Raw genomic sequence first — 22,154 nt, forward strand, 5'->3', positions numbered from 1 at the left:
ACCATGAAGAATGGATGTAATACTTTATTTTGAATTTCTTTACATGTGATCATGACATGGCTGTGAAACATACAGTCCAACTGGTGTAGATGAGGAATCCGGGATGGGGTGGAACAGTTTTTCTCACACCATAGACATATGAAATTAACAAGTAATGATATTACAGTGCAGGGAGTAATTCCAGGAACTAACAATAACTTGTGACTGTAGAGCAGCTCTGCCTGTTGCTGTCCATGGTGCTGAATTATCAAGGTCACTCGTTGTGTGTGTTTCTGCATATTAACTGCTCTTATCATGTTCAGCTGTCTGTTGACGTTTTCTTATGTGGTATGAGCATTATCATATTATCTTTTATACATTTTATTTGGGTGCCTGTACCGTTTTACGTCTCAACAGGATGTGGTAAGCGGGGGGGCGCTGTCTAGAGCCCAACAGCGTGATATTTACCAAAATAAAAGACGCCCTATTTAATCTGGTGGCAGATAAACTGGTGTAGCTGATAAATGGAAGCAGAAATTGGAAGAACACATTCGTATTTATGTTGACAGATATCAGATTCAAGCAGGTTCCCGTCTCCCGTCGCGGTGACACTTAGAGGAGCCTCAGCTCAACAGAAATCCTCAATGGAAACCAGAGAGCTGAGGATGGCGGCCGCCGTCGTCACCGCGCTTCCGCTCGGATCAGCCAATCAGCGTGTGGTGCGCTGCGGCTTATAACGTCCTCCGCCGCCGAGTCTTTCCGCTCACTGTCCCCTGCTGTCCTGTGAATCACTGCCCCGAGCTGCGTCTCCCGACCTCCCCCAACCGTGAAGATGGCGGCCCGGGTAAGACATATATGTTTTATTTATAGTAGATAAAAAAAAAAAAAGTCGACCTTATGCGTGATTCTGTGTGGAAAACGAGGAGAACGGCTCCTGAGCGCAAAACACGTCTTGCGAGCCTTCAAACTGCAGCTTTAGCACCTGAATGTCACCATCACTGCAAATTCGGTGTTTATTTCGCATGATGGTGCAGCCCCGTGCCCCTGGCAGGTGCCAGTGGGAACCGTTTCCGCTACGGACTGCACAATAGCTCCAGCATCCGAGCCCTTCCGCCTGCGAACCGCCTCCTTCGCTGCGAGGATCGCTGGTTAATCCTGGGCTCAGCTTGCCCTTGAGCCGACGCGGCTGCCACTGAAAAGCTTTTACTAACTATGCATCGGAAATGACAGTGGGATGTTTTGTGTATGTGTGTGTGTGTGTGTGTGGGAAGCGCAGGGTGGTCAGAACAACGCGGCACAACATATACTCGTGTCAGCATGCATTTGATCATATTGGTGAAAACAGCAGGGCTCAGCGTCGCTGCTCTAGTCGCCGATCTGCAGCCCTTTTTGCGTTGGTAAGCGCTGTTTGCGGAGCTGAGGAGCAGAGCAGCGCATGGCTGACTGGTGGATTGTGTGCATATTCATTTCAACCTACAACCTGCAGGGTCGCACAGGGAGGATGATGTCAGGATGATAACCTGTGTCAACCTGCCTTCTAGCCTGCTGTCGTCACAAGTTCTAGTGTGGAGGGATGCAGGTGTGGATTTATTTAGGTCCAGGATTGACAGGAGGCCCTTTGTTTTAAAATCAAGAGGATTCCCCCAAATGTACATTTTGTTCTCTGTGCTGCATTTAAAACTGCTGCACACTGCTGCCTCGAAAAGGGAACGCAGATGTACTGACAAATGATAAGGAAATGTCAATTAGTTGCATTAGTTGCAACATTAAATTTTCATTCCTAGCTAGAGCACTACATTCAGTAAAAACAGTGGAACCAGATCCCTTATACTGTTCAATCACAACATTAACATCATACCATGGTTATAATGTGTTGGTGGAAAAATGTAAGGCCTGCCCATGCCGACCCCAGCCATGAAAACCTTACGTGTTCCTTTTCCAGTAGTCCTCCAATCCTCCCATCGCAGGCCAAGTGTCGGTGCCAGACCAGTGGTTCTCCACAGTTTTATGTCATGAACAGTAATAGTATTTTGGGATAAGATGACGAGACTGATGGAACTGTCTAATCTTTATTGTATGTGAACATAGTTTCACAGCTGGTTAGTTTAGCTTCACACTTTTATTGATGGCTCGTTGCTGCCTTGAATCTGTGTCGAGGTACTCTACAACTCTTAAAATGAAAGCTATTTAAGCTAAGCTACACGGTACTGGGTGTAGATTCATGTTTACAGATATGAGGAAAAAGTGAGAGAAGTGAGAAATATGATATGTTGTGAAGCGACAGCATGTGTTTTCTTGTATTTCTTGTTAATAATCTCAGGATCCTTCACATTTATCATGTGAACCTTAGAGGGATCCTGACCCCCAGGTTGATCTAACAGCTGTAGCATTACACAGCAAAGAGATCCCATTGTGTGATGTCATGCTGCAAAATCAGTGAATGTGAATCAGTGTAAATAAATGGGTGTGTACTGTTGTGCTGTTCTGCTGGGTGTACAGCCCACCCGGGCTTATGTTGAGCACCTCATTCACCCTCCAGCTTGTACGTGCAGACAGCTATTAGAAACAGGAGATGTAGAAGTGACACCCACTGCTGCTCTTCTCCACAGAGTCATGAGCTGCTTGTTCATATATTTTTATTAGAGTTGTCTCAGTGGAAATGTGACACTGAGCTACATTACACCTACAGTGATAATACAGGCAGTCGAGCCCTTTTCTCATTGCTCCTGGTGAAGAAACAAACAAAAATACATTTGTATGAGCTGGAGGGAAGCACTGACCTGCCAGAGTCCATTTTTACTGCAGAGCCCAGACAGACCATGACAGCAGCATTTTTGTGATACCGTCTAACCACCTCTGCATCCTAACAGTCTGACCACTGGACACTTTGTCTTCTCATTTGTCATTTTTATGTGAGGAATTAGATTTGAGCATTACTTTAAGTAATGACTAACCTCGTCACGGCACGCATACAGTTAACCGACAGTTAATGTGATGCATTTTTCATCATGTAAATATATCACAATTCTTATTCTCCATCAATTTCACACATTGCTAGACAAAAAAGCAGCTTCTCCTTTATAGATAGTAGCCATGGAATTGGCCTGCAGCTGTATCCAGGAAGCTATTTAAGCCAACAAGTTAATTGAAAAATTAGCTTTCAAGACATGTTAAATATGCACTGGTGCAACTAGCTATGTGATGTTAAAAGTGCATTCGAGGGATCCAATATGCTCTTATTACAATCAGTGCAAATGTTTGCATGAGGATTTGAACCTCAGGCCAAAGTAAGCTTTTTTCTGCTGGTGTAAATGCTCCACAGATACCTACCCAAACAATCAACCTCACTGTTTTATACCGAGATTCCACCTAAAGGCAGAAATAAGTCAAAGAAACACAGATAAAGATAAGTCTTGTATCTTTATTTACAGCCAGCAATCATCCTTGACACTTTGTGATCGACTGTGGCTCCTGTCCACAAGAGTGACCTCTTCATAGCCAACGGGCTATTGATTTGCATGCTACTCCAACCAACAGTTTTCCATTTCCCCAGGTGTTCTTGCAGATTCATCTGTGTGCTCTTTGTAAACAAAATCAATCTAATGTATAGGCTGACACTTTTGGGTTCAGGTCTGGGTTTTGACTGGGCCACTTCAAAAGGTGGATTTTATTTCTCAAAGTCATTCAGCAGTCAGTGGATTTTGATTACATCATATTTCGTGACTTATTTATTAAGCAGAAAACCAAGAAATTGCAGTTTTTCTTGCCGCTGTAACTAGAGAAAAGGCTCTTAGCATCAAGTCACTGTCTGTGGTTGCTTTAATGACACAAAATAAAATTATTATTATAAAATATCACAAATGTCTTACTAAGAATATTTTTCATGTTCTAAAATATTTCACAAATACAATAAAATGTCCAAAATTCACATATAAATAACATAAGATCGTATTGTTAAAACCCATTTCCACTAAAAATGTCACATACATGATAATATTTAATTATTGATCAGCATTAGTATTACAAACACTTTTTATAGTACACCTCAATATATTATTGTAGTGTCTGTATTCCTCTCTATTCCTTTTTTTGGTGTTGAGCTCTAATGACAGCAGGTATTATAGAGAGGCATGGTGCATCTTCTATGAATAAATGCACAACCTTCTGCATTTTCTGCATCACCCTTATTTCCTGGTCATGCAGATGCAATTGAACCCCTGTTCTTCTGTACATTTACATATAAAAAGACAATTCAAACAGTGTGCCGGGTTGATATATAGGCTTGAACTTGATGACTGGATCTGCATTTAACAGTGCAGCACATTTCTCTAAGTGAGGACACACATGTGCGTGTATGTGCGTGGCATGGAAATCCTCTTATTCATCCAGCATGAGTCAAAAATGTCCACTGGCATGTCCACATGCGCTCATGTACCCTTCATCGTCACCTGCCCCGCAGACTATGCTCTGTTGCTGGGTATACCACAGCCCAGTGAGAGAGTCAGGACACTCTCTCAGACTGACACCATGATGAGTCGACATCATGTTCAAAAGACAGAATCACTTCTCAAAAAGTGTAACCAAGCAATAACGATTAATACAGTGCAGTTTGTGTAATTAATACTGCATGGTCAAGACCAAGCAGGGAGCTGTAGAACTACTGTTTTCCAAAATGATCCCAGAGAATTTCTGCCTAGTGCAATTAATAAACTAAAGATCAAGGTGTTTTATCATGTTCTAGCGAGAATTCTTTAAATGCATGTTTCCATCCAGCAGTGCTGCTCGTGCCACCAGGGCACTGTGTTTATAGAAGTGCTATATTTGCCCGGTGGCGCTGTAGAAAAGCGGTTTATTCATATTTTAAATCATCTCTCTCAATTCTCACATTCAAAGCAGGTGGTGGCCTCTGAGTTTATCTGTTGATAACTCATTTCATGAATTTTTCATGGCTCTGGGGATAGCATGGCGAGGAACGCTTTGAGCGGGGGCAAAGGGAAAGAGTGTATGACTTCACGGGCACTGACTTCCTGTTTCTGACCCGGCGTTTGCCGATTTTCCCGAGGGGAGGAGAAAAGAAGAATTCATTACTGATGCCAAAATAAGAATCGGTGTTTGCCTGTTGTGGCGCTGTTCTGAGTGTGAGATTATAAAGTAAGTGATGAATTAGCCGTTAGCTTTTGTTGCTATGCAGGGCCAGATTCATCAGTTATCAGTCGTAGCTCACATTAGCTTCGTTAATTGCTAGAGTTGCTGTCTCTGGGAAACATAAAGCAGACTTGTTCTTGCTCTTGTTTTTGTTTATTTTGTTTTTCAAAAACAAGAATCTTAAAAATTCTTTAAAAAAAAGTAAGAAATATTTTTCTTTCTAGTGTATTGATATGATAAGGAAAATGTAAGGCCGGGCTGTGTCATTCTACCATGACCCTGTTTTATGAAATGAAGTTGTATTATAGTTTTATGCACTATTGTTTTTGAAATAGGACAAAGTGGGCATATTTAACAGTAATTAGGGTTTAAAGGGTTTGACTGCAGTTGCTATAATGCGATCTTCCTAAAAGACAATATAAAGCAGGATAGAGCTGCTTACATTAGCTTAATCTCTGACAGCTTTTAAAACCAGTTTCAAATAAAATCTAGGTAGTAAAGTAATTTGTGATTTTTTTTTCTTTCAATATAACTCCACATAACAGCAGAATAAAAACATATCTTGTCCTAGGAAGTCCTACTACTACTACTGTTCTGTACTAGTTAGCGGGTCATGCTAAGCTAACAATTACATTTTACATTAGCGCAGAACGGGTTTTCTCCTCCGCTCCTCACACTACATCTGTGACTCAGTTCAGGGGCTGCAACCTTCAAAGACTGCGACTGCAGACCACATGCATCGCAGTGTCCCTACATGTTCAAAGTCTGTTTCAAAGACATCTGTTGGATAGAATAGAATAATGAATAATGCAGTACTTGCTGAAGATGATAATTACTCGCTGACGCTCAGAACGAGGACAGACGAGCACAGCAAAGACTCAAAAACAGTAGAGACTGGGCTGTGACCACCTTAAATAGGCCGTCTTAAACTGAGCAGTGTGGTGAGACTTTAATGGATTATCGATCTGCAGTGTTAAATGCTAACCTGACTTCAAGATTCACACAGGGATTTTCTGTCTTTGCCTTGTGGCCTGAATTGAACACACACAGTCCTCCTCCCCTTTAAACAGAAAGTCAGCTTGGAGTCAGAGTGGAGTCAAATGGGTCAGGAAGACTCTGGCGGCGGTGGTGGTGGTGGGGGGGGGGGGTTCATGAGCCATCTGGGCTTCATAAAGCTACTGGATTAGAGAGAGGACTTAAGCATGTTAACGTTGCATTTGTCCAAGACTAACATGGTTGTACCCAAAATAGTGGCTGATTTATACAGTTGGTCAGTGTTAATGTGGTGTAGAAACATCTTTGCACTGTTGTTTTGTGTCATGTCTCTCTTTTGTGTTGGTAGGAACCCAGAACAAATACATTTTTGTTGGCAGACAGTTCTGGCCTCAAACACAAATATTCTATGTGTGGCTGGACAGTGGTAAAAGACAGGTAAAGAGCTTTAGACAAATTAGATATGATAGATATGAAAAAAAAAAAAAACAACACAAAAAGATGCCTACTTATGTAATGGAAGAAGTGAGTGGGCTAAAAACGATGGCAGCGCTCCCAATATGTGTTTATTCTCCTCTGTGGTTCTTTTCTTTTCCTAAACAAACACCTCCTAAACCCCATGATTTCCCTGTAGATCGCCCAACTATTGCTCAGCAGAAAAACCTGCTAGACCATCATATCTGTTTCACTGCTCCCACCTCTCTTTTAGCACCCATATCCAATTTTAAAGGTAACAGAATGCATTGTCGAGGTTGGAGGCGTCCCATTCTGCATTCAACATTTCCCTGCCTCCAAACAGCATATAGGACATAAACATGTAAGACATTACTACCAGCTTGTTAATAGAATAAGAATGTCTTCTCTGCTTTAAAGACAAATCAACCACAAATGGGAGGGTTGGACTGGGACATATTTGGCTCATGTGGCCCACCATCATCTGTCAGACACCACCCCTGCAGACGGTCATCTTCTAGGTTTATGCAAAATGGCCACTAAGGCATACATGTGAGCACAATAATGTATTAACAGCCTAATTATATAGCACTCTTTAACTTAAAATTCCATAATATGAATTAATATAATAACAATAACAAAAAATATATACAAAAGAATATACAATATACTGAATGTATACTGATATCTATTTACATGACACCCGTGGTCCTCCATACTTGATGCTAAAACCCAACATGTTTACTCCCACCAGTAGGCTATGAGTCAGTTCACTAGATGGATGTTTTATGGCAGGTTGTGAGCCAATCAAATTTTTATTGACATGTTTTATACCAGCACAGACAGAAAGTGTGTAACAGTAACTACCTCTTTTATGTCTTCTATTAGAGTAGCTGTGGATACATATGGGCACAATCCATTTGAATGAAAACCTGATATGTCTGTGTTTTCTGTACCTTACAGGCTGTGTCTGTTTGCATCTTGTAGCTGCATGTTCAATATGCAAGTGGCCATGTGTGTAAAAATGTGTGTGTACATCTGTGTTTTGCACACGCATTTGTGTAAGTAATGGTTAATCCCTGGTTGTTTCGATGCAGGGCCTGATCTCTGAGCTATAGCTATATTTAGACACCTACTCTCTGCTGTGGGGAAGCCAACACAACACACACACATATACAAGTCAAGTCAAATTTGATTTATACAGCCCAACATCACATGTGTATGAAGGAGCGTCACAATCTGTACAACATATGACCTCTGGTGCATTACACTGTCAAATCTGATAAGAAAAAACTGCCTAAACAATCATTTAAGGGGAAAATACTCTGTGTACAGCATAGAGCACATAGGAAATGCACTGTATGGACATGCAGAATGACACATTATAGATCACAATACAAACATGTATGTTTGCAGTAACTATACTGTACATAGTAGGACTAAAGGATAAAGCATAAATCTCCTGAAGAGACTTATACCAACAATGACTTGCATCTCCTAACATCTATTACCGGTAATCCACAAGCTGATATAGCTACAGATGTTGGTTTGATGTACAAAACACTATATAAAAGAAGAAAAAAAAGCATCAGTCATCCAGCTGAGGTTATGTGGGAGTTGGATTTCTTTCTAGTTAGCTACAGTAAAATCTTCTCACCAATCTCCCAAATAGCTTCTTCAGTGTTAGTAAAGTTGGTTAGAGACCTCAAATGTCCAGGGAGATTTCACTTCTTATGACCTGAACAGGCTAGAAAGGGTAGCACTCTACTGTGTGCATGACATTTTGAGGTGTGATTGATTTCGGTTGAAACAAACACTAGATGATTTTTTTAAATGACGTAAGCGCACTTTGAACAACAGGCCTTTTCAGTTTTGAAGTGCAATATTTTCATTTTACATCACAGCCGTTGTAATGCATTTATCATGGCCTGCAAAATAGCTAATTATGTATAAATAAATTTTTTGAGATCATTGAAGTGCTCCTGAACAACTATGTGGGAGAGGAATCATCGCAGCATGTGCCCTGAAACCTTCTTGATTTAATACCATCTTCACTAGAGGACTGCCAAGAAACTAGTTAGTGTGACTTATTTAAATAGGAAAGTGAATAGGTTCATTTTTTGTAGCTTATTATTTTTATAATGTGCTCAAAAAGGGCTGATGGCAACAAGCAGGAAGTAATTAAGGGCTTTGAAGCTGATTCTTTCTTTGATCAACATCAAACATGCACTGATAAAGCCTGACTTAAGATTGGAAAATACACACAGTTTTCAAATTGAATTGGTAAATACAACAAACTCGTTTGGCACCGATATTCTGCAGTAAGATCACAAAGTAAAATTGAGCCCAGAGGATGAGAAGAATTAAGTAATTAAAACTCATATATTTTATGAGTTTTTAATTGTTTCCTCATACTAAGTTGAGAGTGTCACAAGGGACAAACAACATGGTTTCCCACAAGAAATTGTGATTAAAAAAAAGATACTGTCTGGCAGTTTGAAAACAGCTTGAATAACAGACATTTATGTAGTGAACTAATTATTCGAAATAAATATCAATGTACTTTTATATGTTTCGCAGTATACATTTTCATCCATCCATCTCTCTATTATCTTATCCATTGTTCACCTTTCCTTCCCCATAATGGTTAAAAAACAATGATGATTATATGTAAATTTAATTTTAATTTAATTAGATTTTTCGTATCAAGTTCATTTTGTGCCGATCAACAGGGAACTATCCTCTGTGTCGCTATCTAACAGCTCTGATGCAGAAGCAGCTTTATTACCCACAGTTTGCAGGTGCAGACGTCTAACTGGACACTGCCCCTGAGACACAGCAGGATGAATAGTTTAAGGGGATGCTTTTAATTATAGGAATATTTAGATCAACTGTGAGTTGAAGAAGCAAGGAGTGGCCGCTTTGTTGTCCGGCTGCTCCCTGCTTCTGTGGGTTTACATGGCGAACACAGCCACTTTCTGAATAAGAAAAAAGATGTGTGACAGGCTCAAGGCTGATGGGATGTAGAACATATATTAAATCATAATAATTACAAATGATTTTTAAAAACTATCATTGCTAAAAATGTACTGGAGAAGTTTCATTTAGGTTTATCAATTGATGATTTAGAATCTACCTACTTAAAATCTTCTGTATTAGATGAGGGTGACACCATGAACTGAAGTCATCTTATTGGGACATTTCCTCTACACATGAGAGATGTGCTGGAATAAATAGATTAAATTTGTTACAGTTCCTCTCCGGAACAGCTGGGGCAGCATCTTACCTGTTTGTTTCTCTTCCGCGTTCCTCTCATACACCCTTCACCTGTCACCTATCTTGTATTCATTCCCTATCGTGTTCCCTGTTAGTTTGCTAGTGTGTCACGTATGTTACTAGTTAAAATCTGTTTTTTCTTAGTTTTATAGTTTTATAGTGTTTTGTGACTTTGTGTTTCATATCTTTTTGTAAATAAACATTCTTTCACTTGATTCATCGTGTGTTTTCTCGTGCTTCCACATCTCGTTTGCTAGAAATTGAATAGAGCATTACACATTGCTTCTATCTACAGTAAGTATAGAGAGATTTCTACACAGCAACAAATAGAAATGAACCATTTGAGTCAACAGCAGCTCACAGGAACTCCTTGACAACAGTTTTCTAATATCAGCAGACAGAGACAAAATATCAGAGACAAAACAGAGACATTAGCCAAAGTTTTATTTTCCTCAGGGCGTCTTTTTTCATCTCTGCAGCAGAACTGCAGAAACAGCACAAATTCTCAAAAAGCTGTTCAAAATTCAACAAATGTAAAATGTATTAATTACAGTGGCACGATTTAAAGCCAGGAGAACAAACTTAACAGCAGCAGTTCATCTACTGAACTGTCACTGATGTTTCTCCATGTTCAAAATGTTACAGAATCGTGTTTCCCGTCGCAGTGTTTTGGGTTTTGATATCCATCCTTCACTCCCTTCTTGAGACTTCAGAAACACAAAGGGAATTTCTTTAAAGTTGGCACAAGTCCACATGGATAACGTGATTAGATTTTGATGTCCAAAGGTCACAGGTCAAGGTCGTTGTGACCTCATCTCAGGCCCATTCTCGGCTTGGAGGGAACTTTACTACATGTGGCACAAACACCAACTGCATTAAAAAAATATCAGTCTGGACAGGCATTCATTCAAACTTCAACTTGACTGGTTGGTGAAGGCATACAGCAGTGACTCTAGTCAAGACAAGAAATTGTCTATTAATGCATTTAATCAATGCAGATCCTCTCTAACACTGAAGTGGAAAGTATTATATTTGTTACACCTGTCTCAAGATGTGAAACCCTTGTTAGAAAGTTGAGAAGAATAACATCACTCTCATGTAGCTGGGAGCAGGAGCAGGTTAGTTTAGCTTAGCATAATTACTTGAAACATTGAGGTTGCCTGGTTCTGTCCAAAGGTGACACAGTCCTCCAACCAGCATCTCTAAAAACAAGTGGGACAATAACTAATGTATCAGTAATGTATTGGAAAATGTCTTCACATGGACCAGTTGCCAGGCAACCAGTAAAGCCTCTAGGGAGCTGCTTCTTCAGAGATATCATTTGTTAGGTGGTAGAGGTGCCGGTAGGCAGATTTTGTTACCTTGGGACAAATCCAGGCTAGCGGCTTGTCTCTGTTTCCAGTCTTTGTGCTGTAAGCAAACTGGCTGCAAGCTCAAGCTTCTTGGACAAACATCTCATCTAACTCTCAGGGTATTTTTCAAAATGTCAAACTGTTCCTATAACATGAGTTCTTTCCTATTCATTAATATCCTGTTTTGCTCCTCCAAGGATACATTCCTTGAAGTTATACCTCGCTGCGCCTCTCTTTCGAGTTTCAAAAGCTGTCAGAGTGCGCTCAGAGCTTCCTATAGGCAACACAGCTCTGCCGAGGAATCTGGTGGACGAAGGCATTTGGGGAATTATTGCAAGACAGATGATGTTAACATGATTACTTGTGATAAGACCTATTTATGTATTTCATCTGACATTGTTTTACCACCTTTGTTGTCTTATCTGTTTGAGCATGTGGGCTTATACTAACTGATCCAGTCTTAACAGCCATAACAAGAAAACAGGAAACAAAACACATTGCAATAACAGGGCTAGTACTGGTGGGAATCACTACCTTCCCTAAATTAGAAGGGAAATGAATTGGGATTTTGAAACTAATTTCTCAACAACCAAATTATTTATTGCTTGAAATATAGGAGTCAATCACCAAAGGGCACATCACAGTAAATTTCCCAGTACTCCCAGTATGGTCACAATGATTTCATTTCCTTTTTCATCCATTACCAAACAATGACTTCAACTCATCAGAGCACAAAACCAACTCATTCATTTAGCATTTTGTCTCTAATGATGACGATGTGCAGAGCACTCTGCATATGACTGACATCATCACACCACTACCAGACTTGGGTTTAATCTGGATCTAGAAACTGTTTAAATATTGCAATCATTAGAGACTTTGGTTTTGAATCCAGTCAAAGTAAAACCCCAACTCTGGCCTGCATGCATTAGTCACCATTCCAGGGGATCTCTTTGCAGTATGGGTGTGGCATGCCTGAGTCAGTCCATGCATGTGAATGTGCCTGTCTTCAGCCATTACAGCTTTGCACCTCAGCCTCAGCAGCTTGCTGCTCTGAACCCCTCTCTGTCTCAAATACTGTCTTCTGTCCTTCCTCTCTGCTTGCCTACGCTGGCGCCCACAAGGTCGTAATATTTTTCAAGGTATGTATGGAAATATACCTGTTAGACTCTCAAATCGAGCTGCTACATTCCTACTCATGTGGGTATTACTTTTGGCGCATTAACTGTCTGTGGCCCTCTGACTGGATTGCTGTATAGGGTAGGTGCATCACTGCTTTGAGCCATGTCCTGTCCACTGGAGAACTAGTTAGCATTTAGGGAGACACCATTGCATCCCAGTCACTGAGCTGCAATGTCAAGCTGGTGTCACATGCTGACTGAATGGAAATGCTAATGAGTTAGCATCCATTAATCAACTCCCAGTGCACTGTAGCTCCCACACAATGCTTATTCTCTAAAGCCCAGAACAAAATGGATTTGTTCCATTAGGAGCTTGCCATTTTGATTCAGGTGGCTGTTCCTTTGAATACAGATATCACCCGGTGAAATAGATAGAGATATTATAGCACATCAGCCGCAGTAAGATCCTAAATGAGACTTGATAATTACAACATTTTAGGAAACCACTAAAGCAGTAGATACAATAGTAATGATGAACACTGAAGGTCATGGCCAGTGGGCAGTCAACAGCGTTACAATGATTTCAAGTGAAGATACATATATAAGGAAAAATGTTGCTTAAACCACTGTTTAGGAGTATATTCTCAGTATCTTTCAATGAGAGGTGATGGTACATTGGGTACTCTGGATCTGAAACACCCCCATGGGAAACCTACCTAAACCTGTTGTGTAAGCTAATTATTTATTATGAAATTAGACACAAGGGAGCCTGATGACAGCTAATGCCTATTCAAATAAACCCAAGGATGATTGGACCCAATTGTCTACTAAAGTAGATAACGCAGTTGCAGCACCACAATGCCCTACAGATTAATGTGCATTCACGGTGTTTAACTGGTATTTTGGTAAGATAAGGCTAAAGGTGGGTCTGTGGACGGTAATCTTGTCCATTCACTTTTTTCATTTTGTATAGATATTAGTCAATTAGGTAAATTAGTCAGTAGGCCAGGGGTGACCAGCCTTGGTCCATGAGGGCCACTCTCCTGCAGCACTTACAGCTTCTGTTTGGCTCAACACACTTGATCCAGTTAATCAACAGTGTGTAGATCAGAGATAGTTGGAAATGGTTATTAGCCTCAGCTGTATTTTGTCTTGCCATTTAGTAAATGTTAACATGGCAAACCAGGACCATGGTAAACACAACTGCTTGGTTTTATTGGTTCTGACCAATGGTAGAGCACATTACAGGCATGATTACTGTTCGTAAATGCCTGCTTATATTATACACTAGCTTATAATCAGCTTGTGCAAACATGTCAGTAAAAAGTAAAGAGACTGGTTCTGGCTCTTGGGAAGTTCATGAGCTCATTGAATAAGCATGGAGCTTCATGCTTTTACAGTAACTTTCAACTATGTTCCATTGTCTCTATCAACAAATAGAGTTGGTATTTCAATATCTTAGACATTGAATATCAGTTGTATGATAGAAGATCTTTGCCAATACACCCAGGTTCACAGTAGTTTTTCTAGTATTTACAGCTGATATTGTTAAATGTGGTTAAAGGAGGTTGCATTGTTTATGCAGTAAAACTGAGGATTGCCATCTCTCATGTGTAAGACTGACTTTAAAAAACTGTATTTCAGAACAAACATAGCGTGGGATTCTAACTAAATCATTGACACTGCACATGCATTCAAATGTTATTGCTTTGGGTTTTATATAAACTGTGTTTTGAAACTTGATATTCAGTGTTTTCTGGGTTACCCAGATGCTTTCTAGGTAACCTAGATGCGATATGTTGTGCAGATAAATATGGCAATCCTATATTTGTATTCCAAGTATTTCTCATTGCGTTTGCTCTGTGCTGCCCTCTTTATCATCCATATTGATTATTATGCTGCTCTACTGCTGAACACAATACTTCCCATCTCTATTACCACGAAATGCCTTTGTGTATCATGTATCATTGTTGATATTTTCCACTGGAGGAATTCTTTTTCTTTCCTCACTTTGTGAATCACCATTTTGAACAGAAACATTTTTGCTTGATTGTTAACAATTATATTTCCAAAAAGGGGCTAGTAATAGAATCAAATGTGAATTTCAGAAAAGTTGGAGTACTCAACATTTTTCTATTAACAGTAATTAAATTAAACCTCCACTCAGCTCTGCTTTGCCCCTCAGCTTTTAAATCTTTTTCACTGCATTGAATCAGTTATACATCCCACTGCTGTTCTGTTTAACTCTCAGTGCTCTCACCAACTTCACACCTAGCTACAATTGGGAGTTGTTTTTGTAAATATACTTGGAGCACCAAACATGAGACAGGTACAGGCGGCAAATACCTGATGATCACACTGGAACATTTAGCATCTGAAGTAAATGCCAGAAACATCCCCCAACAGTTGGTGTAAATGTACACAGACCTAGAAGTAGTGTGAACATTAGACAAATAAATGTTAATCTGTCAAACTGAATATTTAAATTAACAATACTGACATCTTCATTATGGCAACTTTATAAAGTGAGGATATTTCAGCTACAACTCCTGTTTAAAAATACAGTAAATATTAGTCAGGTAATGGCCAAGTAATGGGCATAACCTAAATCTGAACCTGGAATTCACAATGTATCAGAATGTGTTATAATAGCATATCTAAATGAGGCTATTTATGAATATGAACGTTAAAACACATAAATATCCATTCATTGACTTACTGTACTTCTGTAAAATAAATACAGCATAAGACAAGAGAATGAAAACATTGATCATTATAATGAGTAAAAGGCTCTAGCATCTGACATGCTGCTCACTTTCACTTCTCTCTGGCCAGACTACAGGGCTGCAGGTGATGTTGGAAACATGCCAGCACTGCAGTGTTTCCAGCCAGTTTGTCTCTGTCTTTATTTTCCCAGTTCCTTTTTGTATCTACTGCCTACTCATTTTCTTACATATTAATACACAGTGTACAAATTATGAGAGTTTTATCTTTAGCTCTCATGTGGCTGTCTCCATCATCTCTCAGTCTATATTCTCTGTATACGTTTTTAGGAGAATAATGGTTAACAGGAAGGTAACGATTTGAGTTGAGTGTTTGTACTTTTGGCAGGGAAACTATAGAGATTATGAGTGGATTTTGCAGAATTTTGGAGATTAGGGAAAACAGTGGCTGGTTACCAGTTGCCGGTAATCCATAATTATTCTCAAAAAGAGGAGGCCCAACAATTCCGCAACTAAAGGCACTGCATCAAAAATCCTCATTTGCAGAAATTCTACATACATCATATATCTTTTCATGAAACTATAGTTTGTAAAACTAAGAAGTAACTCATTATCATTTGAAAACTGATGCTAATTCCTTTGTAGTGAAGGTATTGTATTCTCACTGCCCCTGAAAGTGACAAAATAAATCTGTCCCAGTTATTTTTAGGTGAGAAGATTCCCTTTTTACAGTCTGAAATAGGCATCTATGATGCAGCTACACTGGTTGAGTCCTGTTTCACACAGAGCTCATTCAAACTATGGTCAGGAGAAAGTGTTCAAGTGTTCACTTTCCTGCCACTGGCGTTCCACAAGGATCACTGCTTGATCACCTTCTTTTTTCAGTATACAGTACAACACCTCCATTTGTTTGATTGTTTACTGGGTTGCTTTTTCTTACCACTACATTCTGATGATACCCATCTCTATATGTACTTCACACTGTCAATAATTTCACACTATGTAACAGATCTGATGACTGAAAGATCAGGGTTTATCTAATGGAATATGCTGTCAGCCCTTGTATAGGCACTGGTCATGTGTTACTAATGGTGACTACAGTATCATCCATACACACTCCACAGTCTACAATATGCTTCTCGCTTTCCTTTGAAATCAATTATCCTCTCTATAAAATACCAGAATGATCTACAAATGTCAATGACGTGATTTGCAATCAATCTGCACCCCCCTTCTGTGTGGCTTGTACTGTAGCTTGATTGTGCATCATTTGTACATCATGTAAGGACATGAGTGTTAGTCAGGAGAATGTAACACAAACATCAACTTAGACAATATTAGTTCTGAGATCTTCAAGGGAAGTGTTGTACACAAGCGAGCTGCTGTATTTCTTTTATTTTTGTAGCTTTAAATGAAATACAACACAGATCAAATAAGCACAGTGCATCACACTGGAAAAAAGATTGGAACATCGTGTGATAGAGTAACCTGTGCAGCCTGTGAAAGACAGTGACACTCAAGTCTGTGATAAACAAGCCAGCAGTAAAGCCCCATTTATTATCAGGGACTCTGCCTCATTGCTTAATGCAGTTACTATGGTTACCACTTCATATGTTCAGACTGCAGTGATGTGCATTGGAATTTCTCTGGTTGTGGAACCTCGCAATTGATTTTTGTACCTTTCTTTTCTGCAGGAGATGGTGATTTTTTTTTTGTAAAAGCGTTTCAGTTTGTATTGAAATCACGTGCCAGTGTGTCCTTGACATGAAAAGCACTGTAGAGATTTTAGAGAAACATGGACGACTTGACAAGTGACAAATCTCCTACTTTATATATTTTTTCAAGCCTGAGTCATAAAAAGATTTTTCTTCATAGTTTTTCACAGACATGGAACTTTTCTAAACATTATTGCCAGTCTGTCTGTTCTTGACCATCTGGTCATTGCAGTGCTCATACACTGAAGGTTTGCCAGTATTGATTCTTCATGTGCTTTATGTTCAAACATCTGATACTGTGAGCTTCTCCCCAAACATGCTTAAGTGCTAATTTAAAGAGCTTATTTAGCAAGTAGACCAAAGACACCCACAGTTTCCACAATAGAATATAATATGGATACATATGAATTTATATGCTAAATAAACATTTTAAATCATTTATAAAGCCACTGTAACCATGTGTAATTACCACACACAGTACAACACAATTTTCCATTAAAGAAAAGTGAACCTACAGTGTATATGATTCATCCTTCTTGCTACCTAGATTAACCTGCTACAGAAATAATGCCTTTATTTTATTGACTCTTCTGTCTTCTTAGTTCTTTTGTGTGGGAAATATTGGATCATTTTACCTCTTTGGGTGTAGAACAGTTACACTTAAATGAAACTATTAGAGAAGTGTAAAGAGGAAAAGCCTCTCTGTGCCAGAACACGTCAAAGCTCCTGTGGTGACTTAGTTGGGCCCCAGACAAAGACGCACATTGAGGTTCCTCAACATACCCAACAGTTTCTACTTTATCTCTACAGTACTACACAGTACTGTAGAGCTAAAGTTTACAGAGTTTACAGTTGCCACCTTTTGTGGCATATAAAAGTCAGTGGTTGGGGCTGAAGACTAGATTTAAGTTTAGAAGTAGAAGTGTGTAGGTGTATGGAGTCTAAAAAAAGTGAGCTTACCACATTGCGGTGGCCCACTCCCCATCTCTGCTTGAGGCTGGAGTAAGCATAACACACCTGGATATCCAACCGAACTGTCACCAAGAAGCATTGTCAGTGGTGATTTTTATAAGAAAGAAGAATGTGCAGATTTGTTGTAACACATGCTCAGAATTCCTGCAATGCTAGAAAATCAACTACAATATAAAATGTTAATTTTTATTTCACTGTCTTTTAACTCTAATCCTTTTTTTATTTCCTTCACTCCTGCTCCTCCTCTGTCTTTTTCTTTAACCCAGACCATGCAAGCAGCACGATGCCCGACAGATGAGCTGTCTCTGACTAATTGTGCCGTGGTGAGCGAGAAGGATCTTCAGTCAGGACAGTGAGTAGTCATTATCGCCTGTTCATCGTTCGCTCGGGCTTCTCTCCAATTATTTTCCCAACTATCCAAACACCCATTCATCTACCCAGCTTATAAAACACAGCAGGTCACAGTCTATAATCAGAACAAAATCAGGCTTGCAGTGTGGGATCATTGTCATTTTACCATGATTTGTAATAATGATAAATAAAGTTGCAGGAATTTGATATAAAAACACAAAAATTAATGACCCGAATAACCAAATGTCATGTCAAGGTTTTATTAAGATTTTTGGTATGAATGGAAAACCTTGGTTTTCACTGTGTTCCTGCTGCTGCAGGTGTCTCTTTGTGTTAAAATAAGACATGCTCCTAATGGAAAACAGTGACTGCGTTGAGCTGCTGACAGCAACAGAAAGTTTTCATAAGGAACGGCTGCAGCAGCAGATGTAACAGTTAATTAGTTAATATTAAGACATGAGAGTGAAACAAAAAAAGCAACTGTTCTACCTGTTTTAAAGACATGACCGGTCTCAAATGAAATGTGTGATCTCAGTTTATCCTACAGCATTTCACTGCCATGTCAACCGAAGCCTTGTCTTCATCATTCGGTGCCACCAAGCTGGTCCTGCACATGTGGAAATAGCATATTGTGCATGTTCTTCACAGTTACAGTTACATGTAGACATAGGTCAACGTGGAGAAGGTTCAATATTGGTGCTGATTATTGCAGATTAAACCTATAGTAATACAATTATTTAGCAATTTGTAGTCCACATTTTTAAAGTCATTACTTAAAGAAGCTTCTATAACTACTACTGTACCCAGAAACAGACAGAGTCCCTGCTACATAGGTGTAATATAATGTTATATGCTTTATCATCCTCAATATTAGAAGTAGACATTACAAAAGGTCCCACAAGAAGAAGAATATTTTAGTATCTTAGCAACCATCAGGCATTAACCAATCACAACTTGTCAATAATGATTCAGTGAAATTGGCCAATTAAACAGTGCTGCATGGCCTCGGAACACCTCCTCACCTCCTCACCTCCTGAGACCTGGACTACAGGAACAGAAATTCATCACAATGATTTACTGAAGCAGTATTTTAAAATTTACTTTCTTTCCGTCCTCCAACTTCTCTTGCTGTCCAATCCTCTGCATCCCTGGGTTTTGCCTCTTCTCTGGTTGGTGACATTCAAGCTGTTTGAGACATAGAGCTGATGTAATCAATCACTGGTTCTGGTTCTTCAGTAGTAGAACGGGCCTGTTGTGGTTCTTTCTTCATGTTGTCAGGTCCACCACAGTGACAATGAAAACCCAAATAAAAAAAAAACTGGCTCCCTGTCCAATGTCTACACTACCCTTTACCCAGTGACAGCTGGGATTGGTCCAGTTCTCCCATGACCCTTAACAGGAAATGTGTTTAGAATGATGGATGGATGGATGGATGGATGGATGGATGGATGGATGGTGTTAAAAACAAGCTGTCTCCTATCTCTGCAGACACGTGACTGTGAAGACCACCCCCAACCACAAGTTTGCGTTTACAGTCAAGACCCACCACACTGTGGCACCTGGAACTATCGCCTTCAGCCTGCCACAGGTACACACACACACACACACACACACACACACACACACACACACACACACACACACACACACACACACACACACACACACACACATTACTAAACACTAGCATCTGGCATAATGCTCACACTTGCATTACTTTTCTTTCCTTTCTCTGTCCTGTAGAGGAAATGGGCTGGGCTCTCCATTGGCCAGGAGGTGGAAGGTATCGTCCTCTATTTGAACATTATACTGATGGTGATAACTGAATTACTGAAACTTTGCACTTAAGATCGTCCTTTTAATCTATCTTAACCCATAAGGATCCACAGGTGTCACCAACACTTAGCATGCAACATGGAGTACTGGAGGCCGTGTTGTGCTGGACAGTTTTGCTTGTTTTGTTTTAGCCAACCCTTCGAAAGTAGGAATTTGATGAAGCGATTTGATGATTCGATGAAGCTTGAATCTCTGTCTGTCCTCACAGTGTCCAACTACAACTTTGATAAGTCAAAGCAGTGCATTGGTGCCATGACAATCGAAATCGACTTCCTGCAGAAGAAGAGCACCGACTCCTCTCCCTATGACTCGGACAAGATGGCCGCCGAGTTCATCCAGCAGTTCAACAACCAGGCTTTCTCCGTCACCCAGCAGGTTCATACTGACTAGACGCAAAATATCCTGAGACCTTTTCCTCTGTTCTTCATTTTTGCTCTTGCTCTGTAATCCTCGTCTTTTGTCTCTCCACTTCTCAGCTAGTGTTTAGCTTCTGTGACAAGCTGTTTGGCTTGGTGGTTAAGGATATTGAAGCTATGGATGCCAGCATCCTCAAAGGAGAACCAGCCACTGGAAAGAAACAGCAGAAGGTAACTGACCGACATTATGTCGAGATTTATCATCAGACCAATGACAAGAAAACTTTCCAGCATCACTGTTGACAAGCCTCTGTGCAGTACATCTATTGCTGTGGTTAAATGTTCCAGTCTGTCTAAATGTCAGAAAATGGGAACAAGATCGTAGTCAGGCTGTAGCTGAATGCACTTTGTTGATGCGTTTCAATTATGATGAGATTCTGGTTCAGTTCTGGCACCTTTGGGATTTCATTGATTGTTCTGAGCAAACACATTACACCCCTCCATAATTTAACTGATAGAGAGCCCGCATGTAATTGCTTTGGCAGAATTGAATGGTCTGGATATTATCTGGAGCAGTCAGGTGTTGCTCATAATGAAGTGGGGCAGAATTAGTCATTCATACAACAGCAACAGAGAAGAGCATCATTCCCCACTAATTCGTGCTATGTGAGCCCCCTATTTATTCATAGTCATTTATATGGTGGCCCTTATGGACAAAATACAAGTGCAAAAGTGTAAACTTAAATGCCGCCAGGTCCATGGAAGCAGAAAGTGCTACAGTACAACACAAGGGTGAAACACTAACACTGAGAAAGATGCACCTCCTGTCTAAACAAGTGACAACACATGCAGTACATACATTCATTCATTATGTTGCATCTTGAGACTACAACTGTTCAGATTTAAACATCATTAGAAACTTTGCACTGGTTATGTTGTGTTGCTTTGAGCACTGACTGATTGTAAGTGTCTTCTTCTGGCAGATTGACATCGGGCTGATGGTGGGAAACAGTCAGGTGATTTTTGAGAAGGCAGAGAATTCTTCCCTCACTCTTGTTGGTACGTTCCTTTCTATTGTTTCCCTGCTACACGGAGATGATATTTATCAAAGAGGTAGTGTTCGCAACCCTCAAACAACAGTTGCATTGACAACATCAACCCTTCGTGCAACGCGTCATTTCTATTTTCTCCACAAGATGGCAGTAAGAACACATCACAGTGCTGGACCCCTATGTGCTGGGTAAAAGTAAAAGGCCCAGAAAGACATTAAGACCTAATTAGGCTTTTATTTTTTGCATTTTACCAGGTAAGGCAAAAACCAAGGAGGCTCGGCAGACAATCATCAACCCAGACTGGAATTTTGAAAAGATGGGAATTGGAGGCCTGGACAAGGAATTCTCTGACATATTTCGCAGAGCCTTTGCATCCCGAGTCTTTCCTCCAGACATTGTGGAGCAAATGGGTGAGTAACTTCCTCATTCTACCATGCCTTCTGTTTTTTGAGGGACATTTTGTCCTGAGTGTTGCTGTACTTCTACCATCCTTTTACTGGTTTACAACAGTCGTCTTCACAGTAGCTTCCTCTCTGTTCCTCTTTTCTTTCTTTCAGGGTGTAAGCACGTAAAGGGCATCTTGCTGTTCGGACCTCCAGGCTGTGGTAAAACACTGATGGCCCGGCAGATTGGCAAGATGCTCAACGCCCGTGAGCCCAAGGTCGTCAATGGCCCTGAGATCCTTAACAAGTATGTGGGAGAGTCTGAGGCCAACATCCGCAAACTTTTCGCTGAGGCAGAGGAGGAGCAGAAGAGGGTGAGAGACGCTCGCCATTACGTTTGTAGATGTTCAATTGAAGAACAAACAAACCAGACAGAATTAATACATT

General features: G+C 40.1%; 1 protein-coding gene across 2 annotated transcripts in view; it reads left to right on the top strand.

Annotated features, from left to right (window-relative positions):
• Positions 1-742: 742 nt before the first annotated feature.
• LOC113153387 (vesicle-fusing ATPase) overlaps positions 743-22,154 on the top strand; it is a 28,278-nt gene continuing 6,866 nt past the window's right edge. For both annotated transcript variants that reach the window (XM_026346992.1, XM_026347000.1), the window contains exons 1-9: positions 743-823; positions 17,996-18,081; positions 19,569-19,668; positions 19,824-19,863; positions 20,125-20,291; positions 20,393-20,503; positions 21,256-21,331; positions 21,579-21,734; positions 21,882-22,081. In XM_026346992.1, the coding sequence (XP_026202777.1) occupies positions 812-823; positions 17,996-18,081; positions 19,569-19,668; positions 19,824-19,863; positions 20,125-20,291; positions 20,393-20,503; positions 21,256-21,331; positions 21,579-21,734; positions 21,882-22,081 (948 nt within the window). In that variant the 5' untranslated portion in view covers positions 743-811. The remainder of the gene's footprint in view (positions 824-17,995; positions 18,082-19,568; positions 19,669-19,823; positions 19,864-20,124; positions 20,292-20,392; positions 20,504-21,255; positions 21,332-21,578; positions 21,735-21,881; positions 22,082-22,154) is intronic.

Source organism: Anabas testudineus, chromosome 8, assembly GCF_900324465.2.
Source record: "Anabas testudineus chromosome 8, fAnaTes1.2, whole genome shotgun sequence".
In the NCBI taxonomy this organism is placed as follows: domain Eukaryota; kingdom Metazoa; phylum Chordata; class Actinopteri; order Anabantiformes; family Anabantidae; genus Anabas; species Anabas testudineus.